We start from the raw sequence: 20,877 nt of genomic DNA, 5'->3' as shown, positions 1-20,877 counted from the left end.
AATTATTTACATTATTTACACATTCCATTATGTCAAAAACTCACATGTTTTTACTTTTGAATATTTATATCTCACGAATTTTCATTAATAACTCAATAACAGCCCAACTTGTCCCCCAAAAAACAATAGCAGTAGGTAGTTCAACCTACCAAGATTACGTGGCTTCACGAGCTGTGGATGGTAATACCGGTCAGGACGCGTCACGTTGCTTTCACAGTGATAATAGGAGAGATATTACAGAGGCGTGGCTACGTATAGATCTGGGAGGAGTTTACAGTGTCAAGTCAGTCAAGTTCTGGTTGAGGAATGACAGTTAGTATCATTTATCCTTTTACTATTTTCACATTATAACTACAATTAGAAAATGTAAAAGCGTTAGATGTAAATATAGGTGTTGTAGTACGAAGTTGAAACAATAAAAGTAATTAGTATCTAACATTTATTTGCCCATTACTAGTAGCGACTTACATTTATATGCTATCGCCTGACCATATTTAATAATTCCCGGGATTATTTACGACTAACAATGATATAATGGAACTAACTATTATGTAAAATGTCATAAGGTAATCAGAAAAAAATATATGAAGTATTTACATGTACTTCACTTGTATTCAAAATGAGAGCACATATATTTCGTAGTTAATTAAACTATATCGTATTTATAACTTGACACAGTTGAGTATATTTCGATACATAGAATGATCTCTATGTCAGATAATAACCGGGGCCCTATATATCTTTATAAATCTATATATAATATAAATGTAATGCCATCAAAATACTATATTTTTATATGTGTTGAAATCTTGAAAATAAACTGCTTGTTCTAAATTTCTTACATCAAAAATATTTTTTTTTTAGTATTAATTTTTTATATGTATAATTCAAAGCTTACAACTTACATAAAAAATAAAGTATTTCATGGTTACTTATGTTGAAAGATTCCTTATCATTAGATTTAAGTCAGCTTATTTTGCAGGGAAATAAGAAAAAAAATTCAACACTGTATCACTTTAATAGGAAAACCGACAAGACTCCGTGGTTACTCTCTCCGTGTGTCCAATGAAACTACTGTACCACCTCAAGAGTCCTCGTGTTACACTGACCCAGGGAACGTCACACTACATACCATTGTAGAGGAGGGCTGTGAGAGGACAGCTCGGTACATCTGGATCTATCAGCACAATAACCCTGATAGTGATAACAGCCCTATTGTTACAATCTGTGAAGTCCAAATTTTTGGTAAGTTCTATACTGATAGATTTCAAGTGATATTTGAGAGATTTTTGAGTTATATTGAAAACAACATAACACCATTAATAAAAGTATTAAAATTACAACGGAGTCTTTATGTTAAGATAAGGGACACGTGGTTCTTAATGAAAGCGTTAAATCTTTTATAACGAAGGTGATTATTTCTGAAGAATACAACCATGAATCCTAGACATAATACAAGGCCCAGACTTATCACGAGGTCGTAAAAGTGTTTAGTTTCTTCTCAAGAATCTCTGAGCCAATTTCAACTACACCTGGTGCATCGGGTCTTTTGGTGAAGGAAATTTTTAAAAAAAATTAAAAAAAATGGTCTTGTTTCTCCTACAAGGCTAAAATTATGAACAATAGTAAAATATTTTTATATTTTAAACAAATTTTAACAAAATTCCATTGCACCAAAAGGATAAAAATGAAACGTGCCTCATATTATTAAAGTCATCTATGTGCCGATGACATTAGTGATGCAATGGCATGAAAATAAAAACCCAGGGCTGTTTTAACTTTTGTGCCCAAATTGTTCTTGCGACAAATTGTAATTTTTAGAGATATTGTTCATTTAGGCATCTGTTATGTGTTTTGGAATATTCGGCAATCCGTATAAAAATTAATTTTAAGATAATTTTACAATGCCATATATATCGTCAATTTAGTCGACAACTAACAACATTCCGAACGCACACCAGCAAAAATAAAAACAAAAGGTCAAAATCACTACATCGTTTTTCACCACATGCGAATTAAGGACGTTGGATCTTGCTATGAAACATTCTTTAAATTTTTTTTCTAAAGTATTTTTAAAAAATCTGCATGCATAGCCTAATCAAAATTCAATACAAAATTTACGGGTCAATATCCTTCATTCCTCGCTTCAGTGTATTTGATATGACCTTTCTGCACTGAAGCTGTAGATTGCATATAACTTGCATCTCTCTCTCTCTCTCTCTCTCTCTCTCTCTCTCTCTCTCTCTATTTATTTGGAATAAACCACGGCATTAAATACAAATTTATACTATATAAATTTAACAAAATCAAAATTATCATAAAGAAAAACTTTACAATTTCTTCATCTAATTGATATTTTGACTTTTTTAACCTAAAAAAAAAACCCTGCTATTTTTATCAATTTACGATTTTACGATTTTCTCAAATAATGATAGACTTGTCAGAAAAATCTTATGAATTCATGAAATCAAACAAAAATATTGGTATATTATGTACAATTTTAGATTGGCATGAAACAAGCTAGTTTTAGGCAAATATTTGGATTCATTTTTCTTTGACGTTTATGAAATATAAGTCATACAGTAAAACTCAGTTATAGCGAAAACCTAGGGACCAGTGAATTACATCGTTATATCCGTAATTCGTTATATCCGTATAACGAATCCGTAAGAATATATCTTAGCTTATTCACTTTATATACATGTTTTCTTTTATCAGACGATAATTTTTGCAAAGTGGGGCTAAAAATAAAAATACATTACTTTGATACCTTTAATAATCGGATTGTGAATTAAAAACAATATGTAAAAATAAATTTATTTAATTTTTTTTCAATAAGTAGTATTGTAAACATGTTTAAACTGTAAAGAAATTCGTAATAAAGGTGTTAAATTTCGTTTTTTATCACCTCTACGGGGCTCAAAATCGCTATATCCGTTAATTCGGTATATCCGAATTCGTTAGAACCATAAAATTTTGCAAGAATTTGGTAAGAATTTTACCGGGGACTTGAAAAAAACCCTCGCTATATCCGAAAATTCGCACTAAACGAGTTTTACTGTAGTTGCCAACAGGTGTCGATGGAAATATTGATAAACTGTAGAAATATGTTTTTCGTAGCAGAATGAAGATATTCAAATGCACAAACTGTTTGGTTTTGTTTGCATTGAAAATAAGGAGGCTAAAGTGACTGTAATCTAAAGCAACTGAATTATGAAAAATGTTATTTTTCTTCTTGCAAGGTTGTAAAAGTGGATACATTGGGGATTTCTGTAATAAAAGTAAGATATCTATCTATCTATCTATCTATCTATCTATCTATCTATCTATCTATCTATCTATCTATCTATCTATCTATCTATCTATCTATCTATATGAATAGGTTTTCTGTATCTTATTAAATGAAAAAAAACGTATCTATGTTCTATGCTTTGTTCTTATTTATATCGGATATAAATATTTGCAATTAAGCTTGTCAGAGCGGATCATATGGAGTAAACTGCAGAGACAAATGTGGACGCTGTTTAAACAACTTGACGTGTCACTATGAAAACGGTACCTGTCTAACAGGATGTGCCGCTGGTTTCCGGACACACAATTGTCAAACACGTAAGTGATTCGTGGGGTATAATTTGAAATAAAAGGTATGTACCTTTTTCAATTTGTTAATACAATGTTTAATTGCCATAAACAAACATCAAATAACAGTGGCCGAGCCACCGTGGGCATTAGAACGCAATAAGCCGTTCAGCGCACCAAAGAAAAAAATCTGGTATATCGGCTGTTCAGGCGTTAAATAATTGTTTTATTACCTAATTCCATTTTTAGTATTTATTCTACACATATCACATATTATATACTGTACATATTACAGAAGGTTTGAAACTATAATGCATTAAGATCATTGTTAATTAATAACTAGATGCGCAACGTTACATATAAATTCGAAACCAAGATTCGTTTCACCGAAATACGTTGCGGATCCAAATACACCCCTGCGAATGTGTTCGGAATGTTTTCTTTATCGTTGCTAAGTACGTAATAAATCCAGAGGTGCTCGAAAGAAAGTTCACGAGACTTCACCGATATTTTTTCAGTTCCTGTGAAATTTCGAGCGGAAGTATAAGTGTTCGGATAATATTCTCAAAATACGTAAGTACTGGTCGTTTTTCATATCATATCCTACTTTGATTTATGTTAAAACGGGAAAAGCTTTCAAGATGTATGTCTTATTTTACCATCTAGCTGTTATTTATATCAAACGATAATATTCAGAACAGAGTTATCGTTCGTGTTCAAACACGTGTAGAGTGTTTGAAAATATAAACATTGGGTTGCTTTATAAAATCATAGCCATGTTTGATGCTTGTGGTGTGCAATACCATGTTTTAAAAAAAAATAATGGGTGTCTGTTTTGCATTAAAACTTAGTATATCGAGCCATTTTGAAGGAACATTCTGCATAAAATGGTATAGTCTGTTTCACTATTGATGTTATTACTAGGTCAGGCGCGGATCGAAAATTAATCCTCAGAAGGGATCTCTTTTAAGCATGTTAGTTGTTGCAACAGCAGAAAAAACTAATTTTTGTATAGTCACATTTATTTCTAGAACACATTTTATTCACCAATTAATGAAAATAAAGTTTAAAATCAATAAACCTCTAGATTTTTTATTTGACTACTAGAACCTAGATACTGTGAAATAGACTTTATACACGAGGTACGATTTTTACTGCGAAACTGAAAGGGTCAAATAAAACCACGTGGTCTAAAATTTGAATGACAATAACATTCGCAGGGGTGAAATAGATCGTTGTGTATTGACTGGCGGTCTAATCGAAAACAGCCTTTTGATGGGTATTTCAAAATATCGGTTCCAAAAGTTAAAGAAAAACTTTATACAAATATAAAATAGACGAAAAAATTTAATCTGTAATAAAATAACACATTCTTTTTTGTTAGTAAATAACTATACCATTGAATGTTTTTATTACAAATCTGATTATAGCTTGCAACGAAGGAACCTATGGGGCAAATTGTTCGTTTAACTGTAGCGGAAACTGCTTCGATGGGAAAGCATGTGATAAAGTGAACGGAAATTGCAGTTCCTGTGCGGATGGATATAAGGGATTAAAATGTGAAAAGAGTAGGTTACATATAAAACATAACTTTGTTGATGAAAACTGCAAATATTCGTTTTAGTACATACATTTACCAATTCCATGAAATCAATATTTTTAAAGATTGCGACGCAAAACAGTACGGCAAAGCCTGTTCTGAGAGTTGTGGAGCATGCCTCCATTCTACTATCTGTAATCACATAACTGGAGATTGTGGACTTGGATGTGAACCAGGATGGCAAAAAACAGCAACATGCAAAACAGGCAATTATTTGATTGTTACGAGTAGTTTTACATCGTATTTGAGTAATTACTACTGTAAATGCATGAATTTCTTGAATAATATCAGTAAACAAAAACGACAATTTATGATTGACATTTGATATTTATCAAATGAAATTATTAATCCAATGCTATCTAAATGTAATTCATTTTGAACAAAAAAAATATGTCTTTTAAACAGATTGAAAGCCAATTGAAATAAAATCCGTTTTTGTTAATTTATTTTGCCTGTAAAAATGAAAGCTCCTAACTTATTACCAACTTGAATCCGATTTGTTATTTCTGTTGATTTCTAGCGTGTATAAATGGTACATTTGGGTTGAACTGCAAATACAACTGTAGTGGAAATTGTCAAGATGAAGAACCTTGCAATTCAACAGACGGGACGTGTGCATCTTGCTCTCCAGGATGGGACACTTTGTGGTGTAACAAAAGTAAAACGGATCTTAAGAGACTTGTATTTATGATTAATGCAAAGAAAATAAAAAAAAGCAACAAAAAAAAATCCTAAAAAAAACCCAAACAAATACACAAACAAGCAAAAAAATGTTAGTTCTGTGATGAAAATTCTACCATACTCTGTAGGTCTAAGTTCATTTTTTTATCTATAAAAAGTTGGATTACTCTAATAATCTAAACGGTCAAATCATGCTGTTATGAAGAACTTAGAATTACCTTATGATGTCAAATTTTATAGACATATATAAATTTCATGTATCTAGCATGCGATGCCGCTTGGTATGGAGCTGGCTGTAAGTTTCAATGCGGACACTGCATCGGTGAGGATAGTTGTCACCACGTCAACGGCAGCTGTCTTTTGGGCTGTCAAAAGGGCTTCACAGGAGACTTATGTTTCAATCGTAAGTGTTGTATTTGCGTATTGTTGATAATCGTTTACTTAATACAAAATCATGGAAAATCATATAATAATTATTTGCAATTACAACATTTTTTTTTCAAATATGGTTTAAACAAATGTTACCTTTTTAATTTTTTTTGTTATTATAGCCAGTTTATATGCTTTTCATTTACATAGTCTTATATTCCGTTAATAACAAGTTTTTTTTTACGTACACACTGGATAATGTTTAACAATTTATAAACCAAACGTGTTATTTACAACTTCACTTTTCTATATGTATTAGGGTTAATATAGTAATGTAAGAACAACCATTACCTGTTTAAATTAAATTCTTTTATTCCCGTTAATCAGATATCTGGCATAGGACTGAAACCTACTCAAACAATGGACTATGCAGTTAAATTAAAAAAACACTATCAAGAATGCCTAAAATTTCTAAAAATGGAATATTGAATGTTTTTGAACTCTTTTTTCTTTTAAAGATATTAATATTTACGTAAACATAGGTATCAGAGATAAAAAAAAAATTAAAAAGAATTTTAAATAGAATGTCAAAACTATTTTATTTTCGTTTTGAGTCTCCTATATTCATTGAGTATGGGGAATTATAGAAACATAATTTTGACATTATAATGGATATACCACAAAAGTAAACACTCTGATTTATTTTACTTGATCGTGACCTTAGCATTCGTTCTTCTGATATTGTGACCGGTGACTGACATAGACACGAATTTATGATGCCAATGGTTTATAATCCTTTTGATATTTAATCTATATTTGATAATAATTTTGACATGCATATAGTAACAAACAAATCGAACCTCTTAATAGTTGGTCTTGTCTTGCTTAAGGCACACTACGGATAGAAGTTACTCCCCCTGGTACACTGGATTTAACAGTCGTTCTCCTGATAGTGTGCCCTGTGGCCGGTCTTTTATTCATTGCACTGTGTGTCGTCACAATGGTGTTCCTCTCACGGTATCGCATATTATATTATTTTCTAATTTCTATTGTAAATTGTTATTTTCATAACATAATCTATTTAATTAGTTTAACATTTTTTCCGTTATTTTTATGAACACCATTGTTAAATCATATAATTCAGTTTCTACACTTACTACCTTCAATACTTGATACTTTTAATTTGTTATATCTGTAGATTATCTGCATCTAGATGTACAATGTTTACATGATTGAATTTTTCTTATCATTTATCAATAAACAACATTTCAATACAAGAAGTTCTTTTCCTAAATAACGTTTTTTATGATGCTAGCCATCGACATGGAAATCAGAAAAACAAAAGTACAGACGAAAAAGTTCACAAGATTGAAGAACAAGGTTTGATAGACATTTTTTCAATATAAACAAATGAAAATGTGATTGTTTTATTCTCCTTTTATACTCGTATTTTTTTTAAATGCTAGATAATGAAGATGAAGAGTCTCCAGAAACTTTAGATGACACCATACTTTACACAACAGTACAAATCCGCTCTAAAAGCATAAAAACAGCTGATCTTCCCTCTGTCATCAAGTCGATGGGAGATGATACAGATAAAGGCTTTACTGAAGAGTTTAATGTACGAACAAAAAACTAAGTATCAGGAGCATTGCACAGTGTTTTAATTTGTCTTTTAGGTCACCTGAGTCACTCAGGAGCCTATTGGTATTTATTTTTGTCCGTCGTCGTTCGCTGTACGTTGGTCGTAAACGTTTGAACATTTTTAGCTTCTTCTCTGGAACCAATGAACAAATTGCAACCGAATATGACACTAAGCACCTACGGGTAAAGGGAAGTGAAATTTGTTAAATTGATACCCCTTGCCCCTTGGGACCTGAGGGGTGGGGCTAAAACCATCAACATTAATGCAATCTTTAAATAACAATCTTCTCCTTTACTCTTGGACACCAAGCAGTCAAACTGCTGACGTGCTTGTAATAGGCATTGATTTCTCTATCAAAAAATCTCTATCATTGTGAAGTTCATGGCCCCAGGGTATGGGGTTTTTGCGCTAGGGTGGGGCTTTAATGAATATATAATGAATAAGTATTCATGTTTAAAAAATCTTCTACTCTGCTCCAGGGTATTTAGCCAATGAACTCGGTGCATAGTTAATATGTTGAGGAAGAATGCCTTTTTAAAATTGTGAATGTAAAGGCTTTTGGGTCAGAGGTTTTTGTGTTAGGGCGGAATTCTAATGATTTTATTAAAAAAAATGCATTTACTCTTCGAAATATCCTCCTCTTCGCCTGGATATTAAGCAGATGAACGAAGTACATAGAAATAATGATGAAGAATACCTATTTCGAAATTCTGAATTTCATTTCCACTGGGTCAGGGGTTCTGGTGTTATTGCATAGCTCTAATTATTATATAGGGTAGGATGGTGTAATTTCGACCGATGATTTTTTGTACATGATTTGTTTAATTATGTCCCTGTATGTTATGACATTTTTTATCATATTTGTTTTAGAATTTAGAAAAATTGTGAGATTAAAAAATCCCGGAATATTAAAATGATTGCATTAGCCCTGTAATTATAATGCACATGAATATAAATTTCAAAAGCCAAAGTGCAGTTATTCAAGTAGCCGATAAGGCTTATGGGCCTCTTGTTTAATGATTTTGTTTGATTATTTTTAAGTATAAATGATATCACATCATGTGGTATCCATTCAATGTAAGCATTTAAGAACATTATTACGTTTATATTTTCCTTTTTTATTCACATTTTATAAAGTCCATTCCCTACGGAGAACAGTCTGACATACTTTGCACCGTTGGAAAACTGCCAGAAAATATTCCGAAAAACAGGTTCAAGACAACATTTCCTTGTAAGAATTAATATTCAATTACAACTTTTGAAGATATTGCCGTTTGTCAGTTTGCTCATGTTTCATTCGATTTATTTAAACAAATTGAATAATTTCAGATGACCACTCTAGAGTTGTATTACAATCTTCAAAGAATGGAGACTACATAAATGCAAATCTTATAAAGGTATATACAGTACAAAATAATACTTATAAATAACAAAACGCTTTATTTATTTTGTGAATTGCAGTCACCTCTTAATGAAATAGAAATAATACATTTCTATACTTTTAGAATACTGATGGTGATGCAGTGTACATAGCATCCCAAGGTAAAATAAATTATGCGTTTGCCATATGATCTAAATTTGGTATGGACACAATTTAAAGAATAAAAATAGCAAAATCTATTAAATGTTTATTTATCAAACAGGACCTAAACCAAAAACGGTTGGAGACTTTTGGCAAATGATATGGCAGGAAAACGTATTTGTTATTGCCATGGTAACTAACCTGAAAGAAGGAGACAAGGTTTGTTATGAGAGTTGAATTTTTTAAAAAATGATGTTCTTTGTTAAATTGTGTACTGTTCTATGACTCTTTGAGATATTTCTTACAAATCATTACATAATTGTCATAGAATGCCTTTGTAAAATTCAAACAATTTAAATTTTATTTTTACTGCTTTGCACGATTATACAGATGTGTCCAATTTCACCGGTTGCAAAAATTAATTTAATCCGGCCTTTTTCCACAGACGAGGATGATTCATGCACGATTTCTGAATGTTTTGCGATAGTTGCAATACAAGTCTTATATTCTCTTTATTTCAAATTGGCTCAAAGTCTATCAGTTTCATCTGGTATTCTGTTTTGTATTTAGATCAAATGCGAGAGATACTGGCCAACCTCAGGAGACAGTAAAATGGTGCTGGAAATATTTACCGTTCAACTGTTTTCAGAGAGAATATACGCCAATTTCTCAACCCATAACTTGAAGTTATTTAACAGAGAGGTAGCATAAATTAATGTTGAAACGGTCACATATATTCATGCAATATGAATTTTATTGTTTTAAAATCTTTAAAAAAAAATACTGAATTCATTCAGATATTAATGTGGAAAATTATTACAAAATCTTTTGATTCTTAAAGAAATTAAATGAAATTTTTTAGAAAAAAAAAACCATGTTTAAGAAAATTAAAAAATTATAGATTTGGGCTAAAACCGCATGCGCTATTCTTTTTTTTATTCTTAAGACCCAGGAAACCCGCCAAATAACACATCTACAGTACACATCATGGCCCGACCATGGTACGCCTAACCCTCTGGAACTCCTCTCGTTTTACCACTATGTATCAAGGGCTATGGAACAACATCCCGAACAGAAACTCGTTGTTCACTGCAGGTTTAATGTTAAATACATTGAAAGTTTTTCTCTGCACAACATACAATTATATTTTGTTTTCATGTTCAAAAATAGCAATCTCCTTTTTCATATAAAATTACTTTAACTCGTTCCTTTTTTATGCATTCTTTTTGTATCGTCTTTTGTTTATGAACGAATTTAAGTGCTGGTATAGGACGTACTGGGACATTTATCGCCCTTGATGCTCTACACAGACACGGGGTAAAGAGAGGCAAGATAAACATTGTGGAGTATGTGCATACCATGAGAGAAGACCGAATGAACATGATTCAAAATACGGTTCGTCGTATGCAAAATAGCATTACACATATATTATACAGTTTACAAATGTGGCATTAACGGTTGATACAATTTACATTTTTTACGAATGTATACAATTTTAAATATGCTTTATTGGTATAACTCATTCTTGTTTGGATTTATTTCTGTACAGAATCAATACAAGTTCCTATACCATGCACTGTATGAGAGTTTCCGAACTGGATGTCATGTTCTAAAGAAGGATGTCTTTGTTCAAGAAATGGACGCACAGATGCAATCGGATAAAGCTACAAATCTGTCAAATTTCCGAACTGAGTTCAAAGTGAATCTATTGTATTATTTTGTTCTTTTTTTCCCTATCGATATTCCATGTATAAGCAGACCTTACTTTTATTTTACTAATTGGTTCCAGACGAAGTGGGTAAATCTTATGCATATACATGTATACATTGTATGATGTATTTTTCACAGGAGCTTGATTCTATGAGAAGAATGTTTGATGAAAATGAGAAGCAGATAGGACTTCAAAATCTCAAATTAAATATGACGGAAAACGTTTTACCTGGTAAGAACCAATGGATGAAAACATCATTGTACCCGCTGTGTATTTTTTTTCAGAAAATGAAAAGTTTCATCATCGTTTAACTTATTAATATTGATTAATTTCAGCGGACAAAATGAGGATTATTCTATCATTTAATTTTTTTTTCAAAAAATGAAAGTTTTATCATCATTACTAATATTGATTAACTTACTAATATTGATCGATTTCAGCGGACAAAATGACGATTATTCTATCATCCCACGTACCAGAACGAGGAACCTATTATAACGCTGTCCCTATGTCGGTAAACGTTGTGACATGTTTACGAAATGAGAAAGGCAAATATTGTTGGGCCTTTTTGGAACTCCAAAAAAAAGGATAACATTAAAAATAAAAATACCATGACTATTTATCTTTTATTTCAATACTTCGCAAATAAGACATTTCCTCATTTAGGACAACGGTTGACATGCTTGTGGACATACAGATTTTTAATCATTTCTATTTATCACATATTTATATCAATATACGGTGTAAATCACTCATGGTATAAATATTTGATATTCCACTGTGTGGTCTTAAACCACGTGACGCCATGGTTAAACATGTCGTAGCTTTGAGGGAATGATTGACGTAGAATGAAAACGTAACAGAATAATTCAATTGAAAAGGGTACAGTTATGAAAGTGAAGCATTAAATGATGTTTCATTATTTCTTTTCAGAAACTGATAAAATATGTAAGAAAATAAATATGTTTGTTAATCTTCAGGAAACCCTTTTCCGTGACGCCGTTTAGTAAATGCGTTGTGTGGCTCACAATTAGAGAAAGTTTACCAAAAAATTGAGGTCTAACAAAACACGTGGAGAACAGTGATAAAAAGAATTCTTAGGAATAGAAGAAACACAACTCGTTTGAAAAAAAAAACATCGTAAATTAGGGGAGACCCTATATATGCACGTGACAGTTGATGTACATAACATCACTTTTGTTCGTTAGAAATTGATTATTTATGAGGCTCTACATTATTTTTTTCTGACAGACGTTTACAACAAAAGATTGCATCATAGCCGGTCAGTACCCGGTCCAAGGGGCGGGGATTGATTTGATCCGCCTCCTTGTTGACCAAGACTGCAGTTCTCTGGTCTTAACACACCCACTATCTGAAATACCACACGTAAGATCATGCGTTGTCTTTATTTTATATATTTTATTAACAATTTGATCTTGAAAATATAACCTGTTATATATTACGTTAGTCGAATAGTTCATTTTTGCATTTTAAATTTTTTCAATTTACCGTTCAAAAATTGTTTGGTTGATATGATTCTATAAAATGTAGGTTACTTTCTACTACATTGTTTAATCTGATTTTATAAATTCTACATTCGAAGAAGGTTGTCGTTTCATTTTTATTTACTTATAATTTGCTATTTTGAAATCTATAGCATGCCTTAGCTCCGTTATGTCCATATTCGTTGTATTTTTTTTTTATCAGAGCGGTGGGTGGTTTTCGGATCCATCGTTCAATTATCGTGTGGAAGTCGGTGCAGTGACCAAAATGTCCGCACATGTCAACAAGTGTAATGTTCGAATAAAGCCACCATCGGTATGTTTTATATATTTTTTTCCTTAAGGGGTTAGGGTATACACTAAAATGCGTTTGGTATGTGACCAAAATTGTACACAATCAGCTATTTCGCTAAATGGTTTACCACACTTTACAGTTTAACGATTTGTTATTTTACTTCTGCAACTCTGGCAAACAATGCTAATAAGAAACTGTTAACTGATAATTAATTTTTGGCAGACCTTTCCGTTGTTGATTTGCAACTGTTGCCACTCTTTTAAGATCGTATATCAAATATAAAAAAAGATATAATTCGTAAAACATATTACTCATAATAAATGACAATATTTAATGAGAAAATTATTAAATGATTTATTTTGTGAGGTCATCTCAGTTATCTTTTTAAATGAAGTAAAGATCCATTTATAGTGTGCATTAGGTAACTTTATATCTATATATGTGCTAACTATTCGTAAAAAAAAAAGCAAAGCCTAACAGACACCGACTTCAGACAATTAGAGACGATGTGAAAATGATAAATAAATAGTATTTTAGGTTCAAGATAAAACATTGCACTATAATAAGTATTAGTTTCATTTTATGTAATATGTTAGGCATCTTATTATTTATTTTAGCATAAGAAGTTAACCTTAACACATAGTACATTTATTGAACGAGTTATTAATCTTTTTTTTTTTAGAGTAAGGGGTGGCACAAAGTATCTATGTACGAGATAAAAACTTGGAATCCCACTGAAAACCTACCACAAGTATTACTGGACGCTGTAAAACGTATACAGTTATGTGAACTAGTCGACCCTGAGCGTAAACTGGCCATTTTATCTAGGTACACTGTCAATCGGCGTATGTTTTTAATGAAAACTATTTCTTACAATAGACAATAAATTCCATTTCAATATGCAACATATTTATAACTCTTAATCCAGTGATTATTTTTATGTGCTTTGAATTTTAATTTCAAATTAGAGCTCTCAATAACTTTTCGATATAGCCCAAAAATAACATACTTTGGATATGAATACACTTTAAATGATCGAACCATCTTTATTTTACAACTGCTTAACATTGCATACAGGGATGGTGCGTCCAGATGTGGGGAGTTTTGTGCTGTCTATAACGCCATACAACAACTACAACAGGATCAGGAGGTGGACATGTTCACCATTGTCAGACAGCTACAGAGTCGACGACCGGAAATGATCTCAGACTTGGTATAGTTTTAAACAACTGTTTTTTACCTGGGTTTTTTTTTTATAACATTCGGTATTCAGATTTACATGTTCATGTGTTATAACAATTTCACGTTTCATAAGACAAAGTAGGCAAAGCAGGGAGGGGTGGAATGATAGGGTTAAACATTCCAATATAAAAAAGACAGAAGTACAGAAGATCTTTTAAGGTTGCTGTAATACTTTTGTGTACTTTAACGTTGCTTTACATATCAGCCAGTAAGTTTTAGTGGAGTTTAACGTTTAACTACAGTGTTAGATTAAGTCATTATTATTTTTTATAACAACGAAATTGTGGGGAAAAGTGATTATTTGTATTTGAAAGTGATATTTTAGATGACAAGAATAAAAAAAATTGAGATTTTATTATCCCCCTATTTACTTATGATATCCTTTTCTCTGTTTAAATCTCTGTTTATTTAATTAGAAATAATAAGTGGCATCAGTGTGTAAGAGTCATCTTTCAAAAAAAAAGTTATTATCTATTACCTTTTTTTTTTTTTACAATTAAGTAGGTTGTTCGTTATCAGAATAATAATTCGCAATCTACGACGATTGAGACTTTAAAAAAAATTCAAATATAATACGACGTAAGATAACTCTTGTAGAATACTTTTAGGAAAGGAAAAATCGAATTACACAATTACTACTGCAACCGTTCTTTTTTTTTTTTTTTGGCTTACAAAAACCTTGAGCTAGGTTATAATATCCACATACAACTAAAGATAACCCTTGCACAAAGTCTGTATTTGTTATAACACGTTGTGTATTTAAGAACGAATACCTGTTATGCTGCCAAGCTGTTGCCGAGTTCATCAAGTCTGACTCAGAGGACACGTACATGAACTCTGCCAGTAATACAGTTACTGTTGAGGAGAACATGTATGCTAATACTTAATGCATCAAAAGAAGTCTGGATGATGAGAAAAAAATGAACTATGAGCTCAACTGATATTCATTGATAATATTTGCTTAGTAATTTTTGCCTTTCCCTTTTTAATTATTTTCTCACGTTATTTGTTGTTCTTTATTGTTTTATTTCTTATTTATTATTCAGTAATTCATTATTTTTTCTTTGTATTGATTTATCATTAGTGATATTTATTTTTAATATTTCTTTCAGTATACGGTATTATGCCAAGAGACTAATTAGTTTCTACATTGAGCATTATTAGTGGCAATATTCTTCCCTTAATAAAACTATGCTAGCATGTTCTTTGATTGTTATTTATATCTGCTATTTTATTTTATTGATTATATACGATATTTTATTCTACAGCAAATTGTCATAGTTTAAAAGACGGAAGTATGATTTATGGGGTATTGATATTTTCTTTTTATTTAAAAGGCTTGTTTAGTTTCAATGTGTTTTAAATACATTTCTACAGACATAAAAAATACAGTATTTTATCTATAATATAATTGTTAATATTTGTTTAGTAATTTTTGCCTTATTTATATTTCTTCTCACGTTTTTTCGTGTTCTTTGTTGTTTTAATTTGTTAATTATTGTTCAACTAATGTATAATTTGTCTTTGTTTTTATTATTGATTGCTATTATATATTTTGAATAGTTCTTTTAGTGATGAGGTATTTTGCCAATAAACTAACTAGTGTCTACATGAAGCAGTATTAGTAACAACATGTTACCCTTGATAAAGCTATGCTAGCATGTTGTATAATGTTTTGGTTGCTATTGCATTTTAATGATTATATACGATATTTTATTCTATACAAAATTGTAATTGTTTAAAAGACAATTTTAAAAAAAAAATTAAAAGTTAAAAAAAAAAAAATGATAGAAACGTAATTTACTCTTGCAGAAGATTTATAGGGTATTGATATTTTCTTTTTAACGTAAGGGTTTGATTTCTAAAGACATACAAAATATAGTATGTTATCTATAATGTTTTCTACCATAAAACCATAAACTAGATGTTGGAATTCGTTATATGCTAAACTATAAATAACATAACAGTTTGCCTTGCTTTCATATTTTCGTGACAGACATTGTTACTTTCCTATTTTATAGTGATAAGCACAAGTGCTACACAGTATTTGCTTTCAATGTGGCAACGAGAGCTATTTCATTTTAAAACGATAATAATTTCGTAGAACTATAACATGACTTCTTTTTCTTGTTTATGTGTTTAAGTGCTGATTTTACAATGAACTATAACCAATAAAATTTACTATTTATGTTTTTTTGTTTTGTTTTTGTTTGCGGTTTTTTTTGTGTGGTTTTTTTTTGGGCTAAACACAATGAAAAAAGTGTGAGACAGTTTTAAAATCTCGCACTAACAAAAAAAGCTTGGTTATTAGTACGAGATATTAACTCGTTATAACTACTAGTATTTCATCTATTGATATGATTACATAACTTTAATTAGATATATATTTTTAGCCTCTAGAGGTTCGGAAGGAGGGGCTTACTCTTGTGCGTTTTTTTTAAAAATATGTTTGAATAGAAATATAGGTTTAACACCTGAACAACCGTTTTTGACACCCTCACTGTGGTCCTAGCCTATCACCAGGAGACTTGATTGAAACACAATTAAATTCAGATGTAGGAGAATGTTTTAATAAAAAAAGCTTTAGCTTTTCAAGTCAAATGATTTTTGAGAAGACGCAGTTTGAAAAATACCAACAGATTTGCAATAAATCAGAAGTTTCATCCCCTTTAAGAAGGTAAGGGCTATCATTTAAATAAACTTGCACAGGGCGAAAAACAATCTTTAAGCAAGTCCTTAAAGATGGCTTAAAGGTGGCGTAAAGGTGGCTTAAAGGAAAGACAATCTTTAAGTCACCTTTAAGTCACCTTTAAGCTGAGCTTATAGGTCCTTAATGTCCAAGCTTCTTTAAGTCACCTTTAAGCCATCTTTAAGCTACCTTTAAGCATCTTTAAGTGGCATTTACGCTCCCTTTAAGTTGTCTTTAAACCATCTTTAAATTCCCTTTAAGTCAAGTTTGATCAAACTGAACAATAAAAACATATATTAAATGCAAAAGCTCTTTTCCAGGGAGGGGAGGGGGTGATCCGAGTGATGATATAATTTCCAAGGAAGGGGGAGGGGGTGTTCCAGGCGGTTTTAATTGTCGCCCTATTAAATACATATCGCTATCATCAACAACGCTCCGATGGACACAGATTGCCGTTATAAAATTCTTTATAATTTTTTTTTATCAAAATTATTGTAGGGGTGAGCGCAGTCTCTGTATCTAAATTTGTGCATGAAATTATATGTTTGTTTCCTATTATAAATTAATCGGTGAAATCTCTCTCTCTCTCTCTCTCTCTCTCTCTCTCTCTCTCTCTCTCTCTCTCTTAGTTCATCCGGTTATTAAACAAAATAAAGTCAATGAACCAAAACAGTATGATTTAATTTAATAATCGGTTGAAGGTATGTATTTTTTTAAATTTTAATTATTTCTAAGTCTAATTCTAGATCTGCTAGATACATGTTAAAGATGAAAAGACTCTCAACTGCCTTTGTTATATCGGACAGGATATTACTGCTTTGTTTGTCTAGACATAGTTTTGTTCGTTTGTGTATATCTATTTAGAGTCTATTGTTTGTCCAACTTAAGAAAACCCCTGAAACTAACACAGAATATACAAGATATACACAGCAGTTGTGTCGTGTGCACAGGTGCTCGTTTGTATATATCTAATTAGAGTCTATTGTTTGTCCAACTTAAGAAAACCCCTGGAACTAACACAGAATATACAATATATACACAACAGGTGTGTCGTGTGCCCAGGTGCAAGTCAGGGTTTCTAAAGGCGTTGGAATCTTAGTATGTACGTATATACGATAAGTCTAGTGAATAAAAGTTTATTTACATTTGTAATTTATTTTCAAAGTACTATATCCTAACTCTGGGTTTTAAAAATGTTATGTCTACAAATTAAATATACATGAATGTAAGAGTAAAATCTAGAGTCTAATTAATTCCTGTACTGGAGATCATAAATAGGGGTTAATTGTTTAGAGTAAATATGTCACATACCCGGCCTGGTACATCATACAATTGTATGTACAAGTATATGTATACATCATTTGCAATTGCCACATGCAGTAAATACGTCACCCGTAATTGGTAATATTGTTTGTTATAGAATTGATAGTCTAAAAATCATGTATACAATTAAATGTTTAAACATACTGGAACGGCGCCGTGATAATGAAAACCGGGAAAATTGCGTAGAACTAATACCCTAATAGTTTCAATGCATTTAATAAAAGAAATGATTTCATCTTCTTCCTTGCATTTCATTTAGCTATGCATTAGATGAACGTTTATCTACTCGGTTTAAAATTTACTAAGTAAGCCTAACGGTTTCCATTAAGGTATGATATATTTTTTTCACTGAAGACCAAGTTCCGTAGTTCATTCTAAATATATGCATGCATGTAATTTATAAATTAGATATAATTAATTGTTACATTTGAATGGAAGTCAAAATATTTTCAAGTAAAAAATACACATTGAATACATTGATTCAATATCCACTGATATATAGGATATAAAAATCGTATTAAATATGTAAGTGGCAGTGGCGCAGAGGAAGTGGGGTGATGCTGGTAAACGAAGGGTCCCGGGTTCAATACTCATCTTGTAAACTGTCCTTAAAGGTGGCTTAAAGGTGGCTTAAATATAGTCTTTAAGCTGCCTTTAAGCCATCTTTACGCTTTCTTTAAGTTATCTTTAAGCAACACATATAGCTTAATGGTGGCTTAAAGATCGTCTTTAAGCTACCTTTAAGCATCTTTAAGCTATCTTTAAGGAGAACTTAAAGATGGTCATTCATCCTGTGTTGAATCATAACCAAATAATGCGTTTTACTAAGTTTGGTTGAAATTGGCAAAGCAGTTTTGAAATGTTGACTGCACAACGGCGATAACTATATACGTATTTTAGTCAAAATACGTGTTTGGAATATGGTTTATGTATTAGGTATGATAAATTATCAAGATTAAGGACAACGTATCGGCCATATTTGTTTTCTAATTATATATTATTTCCTCTATTTCTTACGGAAACGTATAGTTAATTCATGTTTCTATAGAAACAGCCAGACTGAAATCTACACACCCCGTTTATCAGTTTATCTATTGGTTGAAATCTACATCGGCTGAAATGAACAAGAAACTGACAGGACTAAAAATGATATGCCCATTTTATCTAGAGCGACCTAAGAAAAATCACGGACTGCAATGTCTTATAAATGTAGAAAATATCTTAAAAGCCCTATTAACATTATCTAGTTTAAGAGTGCAAAGGATTGAATAGCACATCAAGTGGTATTTTTATGATAAAGAAAATATAATATACTAAGAAAAATATAAAATTATTATAACGTTTAATCATTAACACACGTTCCCTAGCCCAACTTGTCAATACCAATAAAATAACTCTTAGTAGAACGACCTATCACGGACTCGGAACGGTGATATCGACCAGAAATAAATAAATTGTTCTCATACCGATGTGATATTAAAGAGAGGTGGCTACGTAAAGACCATTGGAGAATATTCTGTGTCAAGTATGTCAAATTATGATACAGAGGAGACAATAATTTATATATTATAGCATTCATGAAATATAAGCTTTTTAGTTGTTTTAATGTTTATTAATCATAGTTTGCAAGTGTTTATTTTTTTTTAAAAGTAATGACCAAACTTATTTACGTATTCAGTGGTGTTTTTTTTAATTTGATGAAAATGTTAATAACATACATGTCATAAAGTTATTCAAACATTTTCATGGGTTGAATATTTGTCTATGGACGCCCTCATAATTTCCTCATACCATTTACTACATAGCAAGATCAGATTACTACATCACTACACGACTTTGTAAGTTACTATTTCCGTGTGTCCAATGATACAAATGTACCACCCGATGTGTCATCATGTTACATAAATACAGAAATTGTCACGCTTCCGGCCATTATAGAGGAGGACTGTGATAGAACAGCTCGGTGCATCTGGATTTATCAGTATAATAAACCATATCATGACCCGGTCCAATGCTTGGAATCTGTGACGTATTCAGTAGTTATCCATTTTCAAGAACATTGATAAGTTGCCACATGCTAATGATCAAGTATATTCAAACACAAAATGTCACTATACACAAGGATAGAAACAAATACTAAATCGCTTACTTGAGGCCCGTGGGTTAATACATAATTATATTTAAACAGGTAAAATAATCATAGATAACGTGTTCTACCATTTGGATCTTCATAGTATACTTTCATACAATTATCTATAGATTGTTAATTAGTTTACAAATGTCTAGACAATATAGGATAAGGGCCATTTATGGTCCCCTCAGCAAATATTTTCATTTTACTACCATGCATAGTGTTGACCTCAGTAATCAACATGGTAGGATTTTTTTCTTGGTAACCCTTCAGTATAGCTGCCTAGCAACGAAACAAACGTGACCATGGTTTCGGTCTAAATTAAGAAAAAAACCTCTTCGTTTAATTGGGAAATTTTAAATTACTGTTATTTGATTAGCATAAGTTTATTTAATTGAAGTACCAACATGAATTGATGCATTAAATGCATAAAATTATTTACTCAGCGTGTCCGTGGCAACCATGGATTTCCTTAGTAACCAACTAAATAACTTCTATTTAAAGCCCGATTGCATTCTGAGAAGTATACAACTTAATAAAAAAAACTTTTTAAAATCTATTAAATAAATAATGTAACATATTTTTTTT

The 20,877-nt window shown here is 31.2% G+C and overlaps 2 protein-coding genes across 3 annotated transcripts in view; both read left to right on the top strand.

Moving 5' to 3' along the window:
• LOC105335144 (receptor-type tyrosine-protein phosphatase epsilon-like) overlaps nucleotides 1-20,877 on the top strand; it is a 66,717-nt gene that overhangs the window by 11,840 nt on the left and 34,000 nt on the right. Inside the window, exons 4-29 of one of the 2 annotated variants that reach the window (XM_066082175.1) lie at nucleotides 103-312; nucleotides 1,024-1,245; nucleotides 3,243-3,281; nucleotides 3,472-3,609; nucleotides 5,010-5,147; nucleotides 5,245-5,385; nucleotides 5,700-5,837; nucleotides 6,126-6,263; nucleotides 7,120-7,246; nucleotides 7,545-7,609; nucleotides 7,696-7,850; nucleotides 9,012-9,105; nucleotides 9,204-9,271; nucleotides 9,380-9,416; nucleotides 9,518-9,615; nucleotides 9,967-10,098; nucleotides 10,343-10,491; nucleotides 10,656-10,791; nucleotides 10,946-11,095; nucleotides 11,245-11,338; nucleotides 11,548-11,621; nucleotides 12,359-12,493; nucleotides 12,815-12,925; nucleotides 13,587-13,732; nucleotides 13,982-14,117; nucleotides 14,911-16,335. In XM_066082175.1, coding sequence (XP_065938247.1) covers nucleotides 103-312; nucleotides 1,024-1,245; nucleotides 3,243-3,281; nucleotides 3,472-3,609; nucleotides 5,010-5,147; nucleotides 5,245-5,385; nucleotides 5,700-5,837; nucleotides 6,126-6,263; nucleotides 7,120-7,246; nucleotides 7,545-7,609; nucleotides 7,696-7,850; nucleotides 9,012-9,105; nucleotides 9,204-9,271; nucleotides 9,380-9,416; nucleotides 9,518-9,615; nucleotides 9,967-10,098; nucleotides 10,343-10,491; nucleotides 10,656-10,791; nucleotides 10,946-11,095; nucleotides 11,245-11,338; nucleotides 11,548-11,621; nucleotides 12,359-12,493; nucleotides 12,815-12,925; nucleotides 13,587-13,732; nucleotides 13,982-14,117; nucleotides 14,911-15,033 — 3,194 coding nt within the window. In that variant the 3' untranslated portion in view covers nucleotides 15,034-16,335. Of the gene's footprint in view, nucleotides 1-102; nucleotides 313-1,023; nucleotides 1,246-3,242; nucleotides 3,282-3,471; nucleotides 3,610-5,009; nucleotides 5,148-5,244; nucleotides 5,386-5,699; nucleotides 5,838-6,125; nucleotides 6,264-7,119; nucleotides 7,247-7,544; nucleotides 7,610-7,695; nucleotides 7,851-9,011; nucleotides 9,106-9,203; nucleotides 9,272-9,379; nucleotides 9,417-9,517; nucleotides 9,616-9,966; nucleotides 10,099-10,342; nucleotides 10,492-10,655; nucleotides 10,792-10,945; nucleotides 11,096-11,244; nucleotides 11,339-11,547; nucleotides 11,622-12,358; nucleotides 12,494-12,814; nucleotides 12,926-13,586; nucleotides 13,733-13,981; nucleotides 14,118-14,910; nucleotides 16,336-20,877 lie in introns of those variants that run through there. The other variant, XM_066082176.1, reaches the window with a different exon arrangement.
• Nucleotides 1-20,877, top strand: part of LOC136273323 (receptor-type tyrosine-protein phosphatase alpha-like) — a 70,621-nt gene that overhangs the window by 21,737 nt on the left and 28,007 nt on the right. The window lies entirely within an intron of this gene.

The sequence above is a fragment of the Magallana gigas genome, chromosome 1 (assembly GCF_963853765.1).
Source record: "Magallana gigas chromosome 1, xbMagGiga1.1, whole genome shotgun sequence".
Classification (NCBI taxonomy): domain Eukaryota; kingdom Metazoa; phylum Mollusca; class Bivalvia; order Ostreida; family Ostreidae; genus Magallana; species Magallana gigas.
The sequence above is the reverse complement of the archived record's forward strand: the minus strand, read 5'-3'. Positions and strand labels throughout refer to the sequence as shown.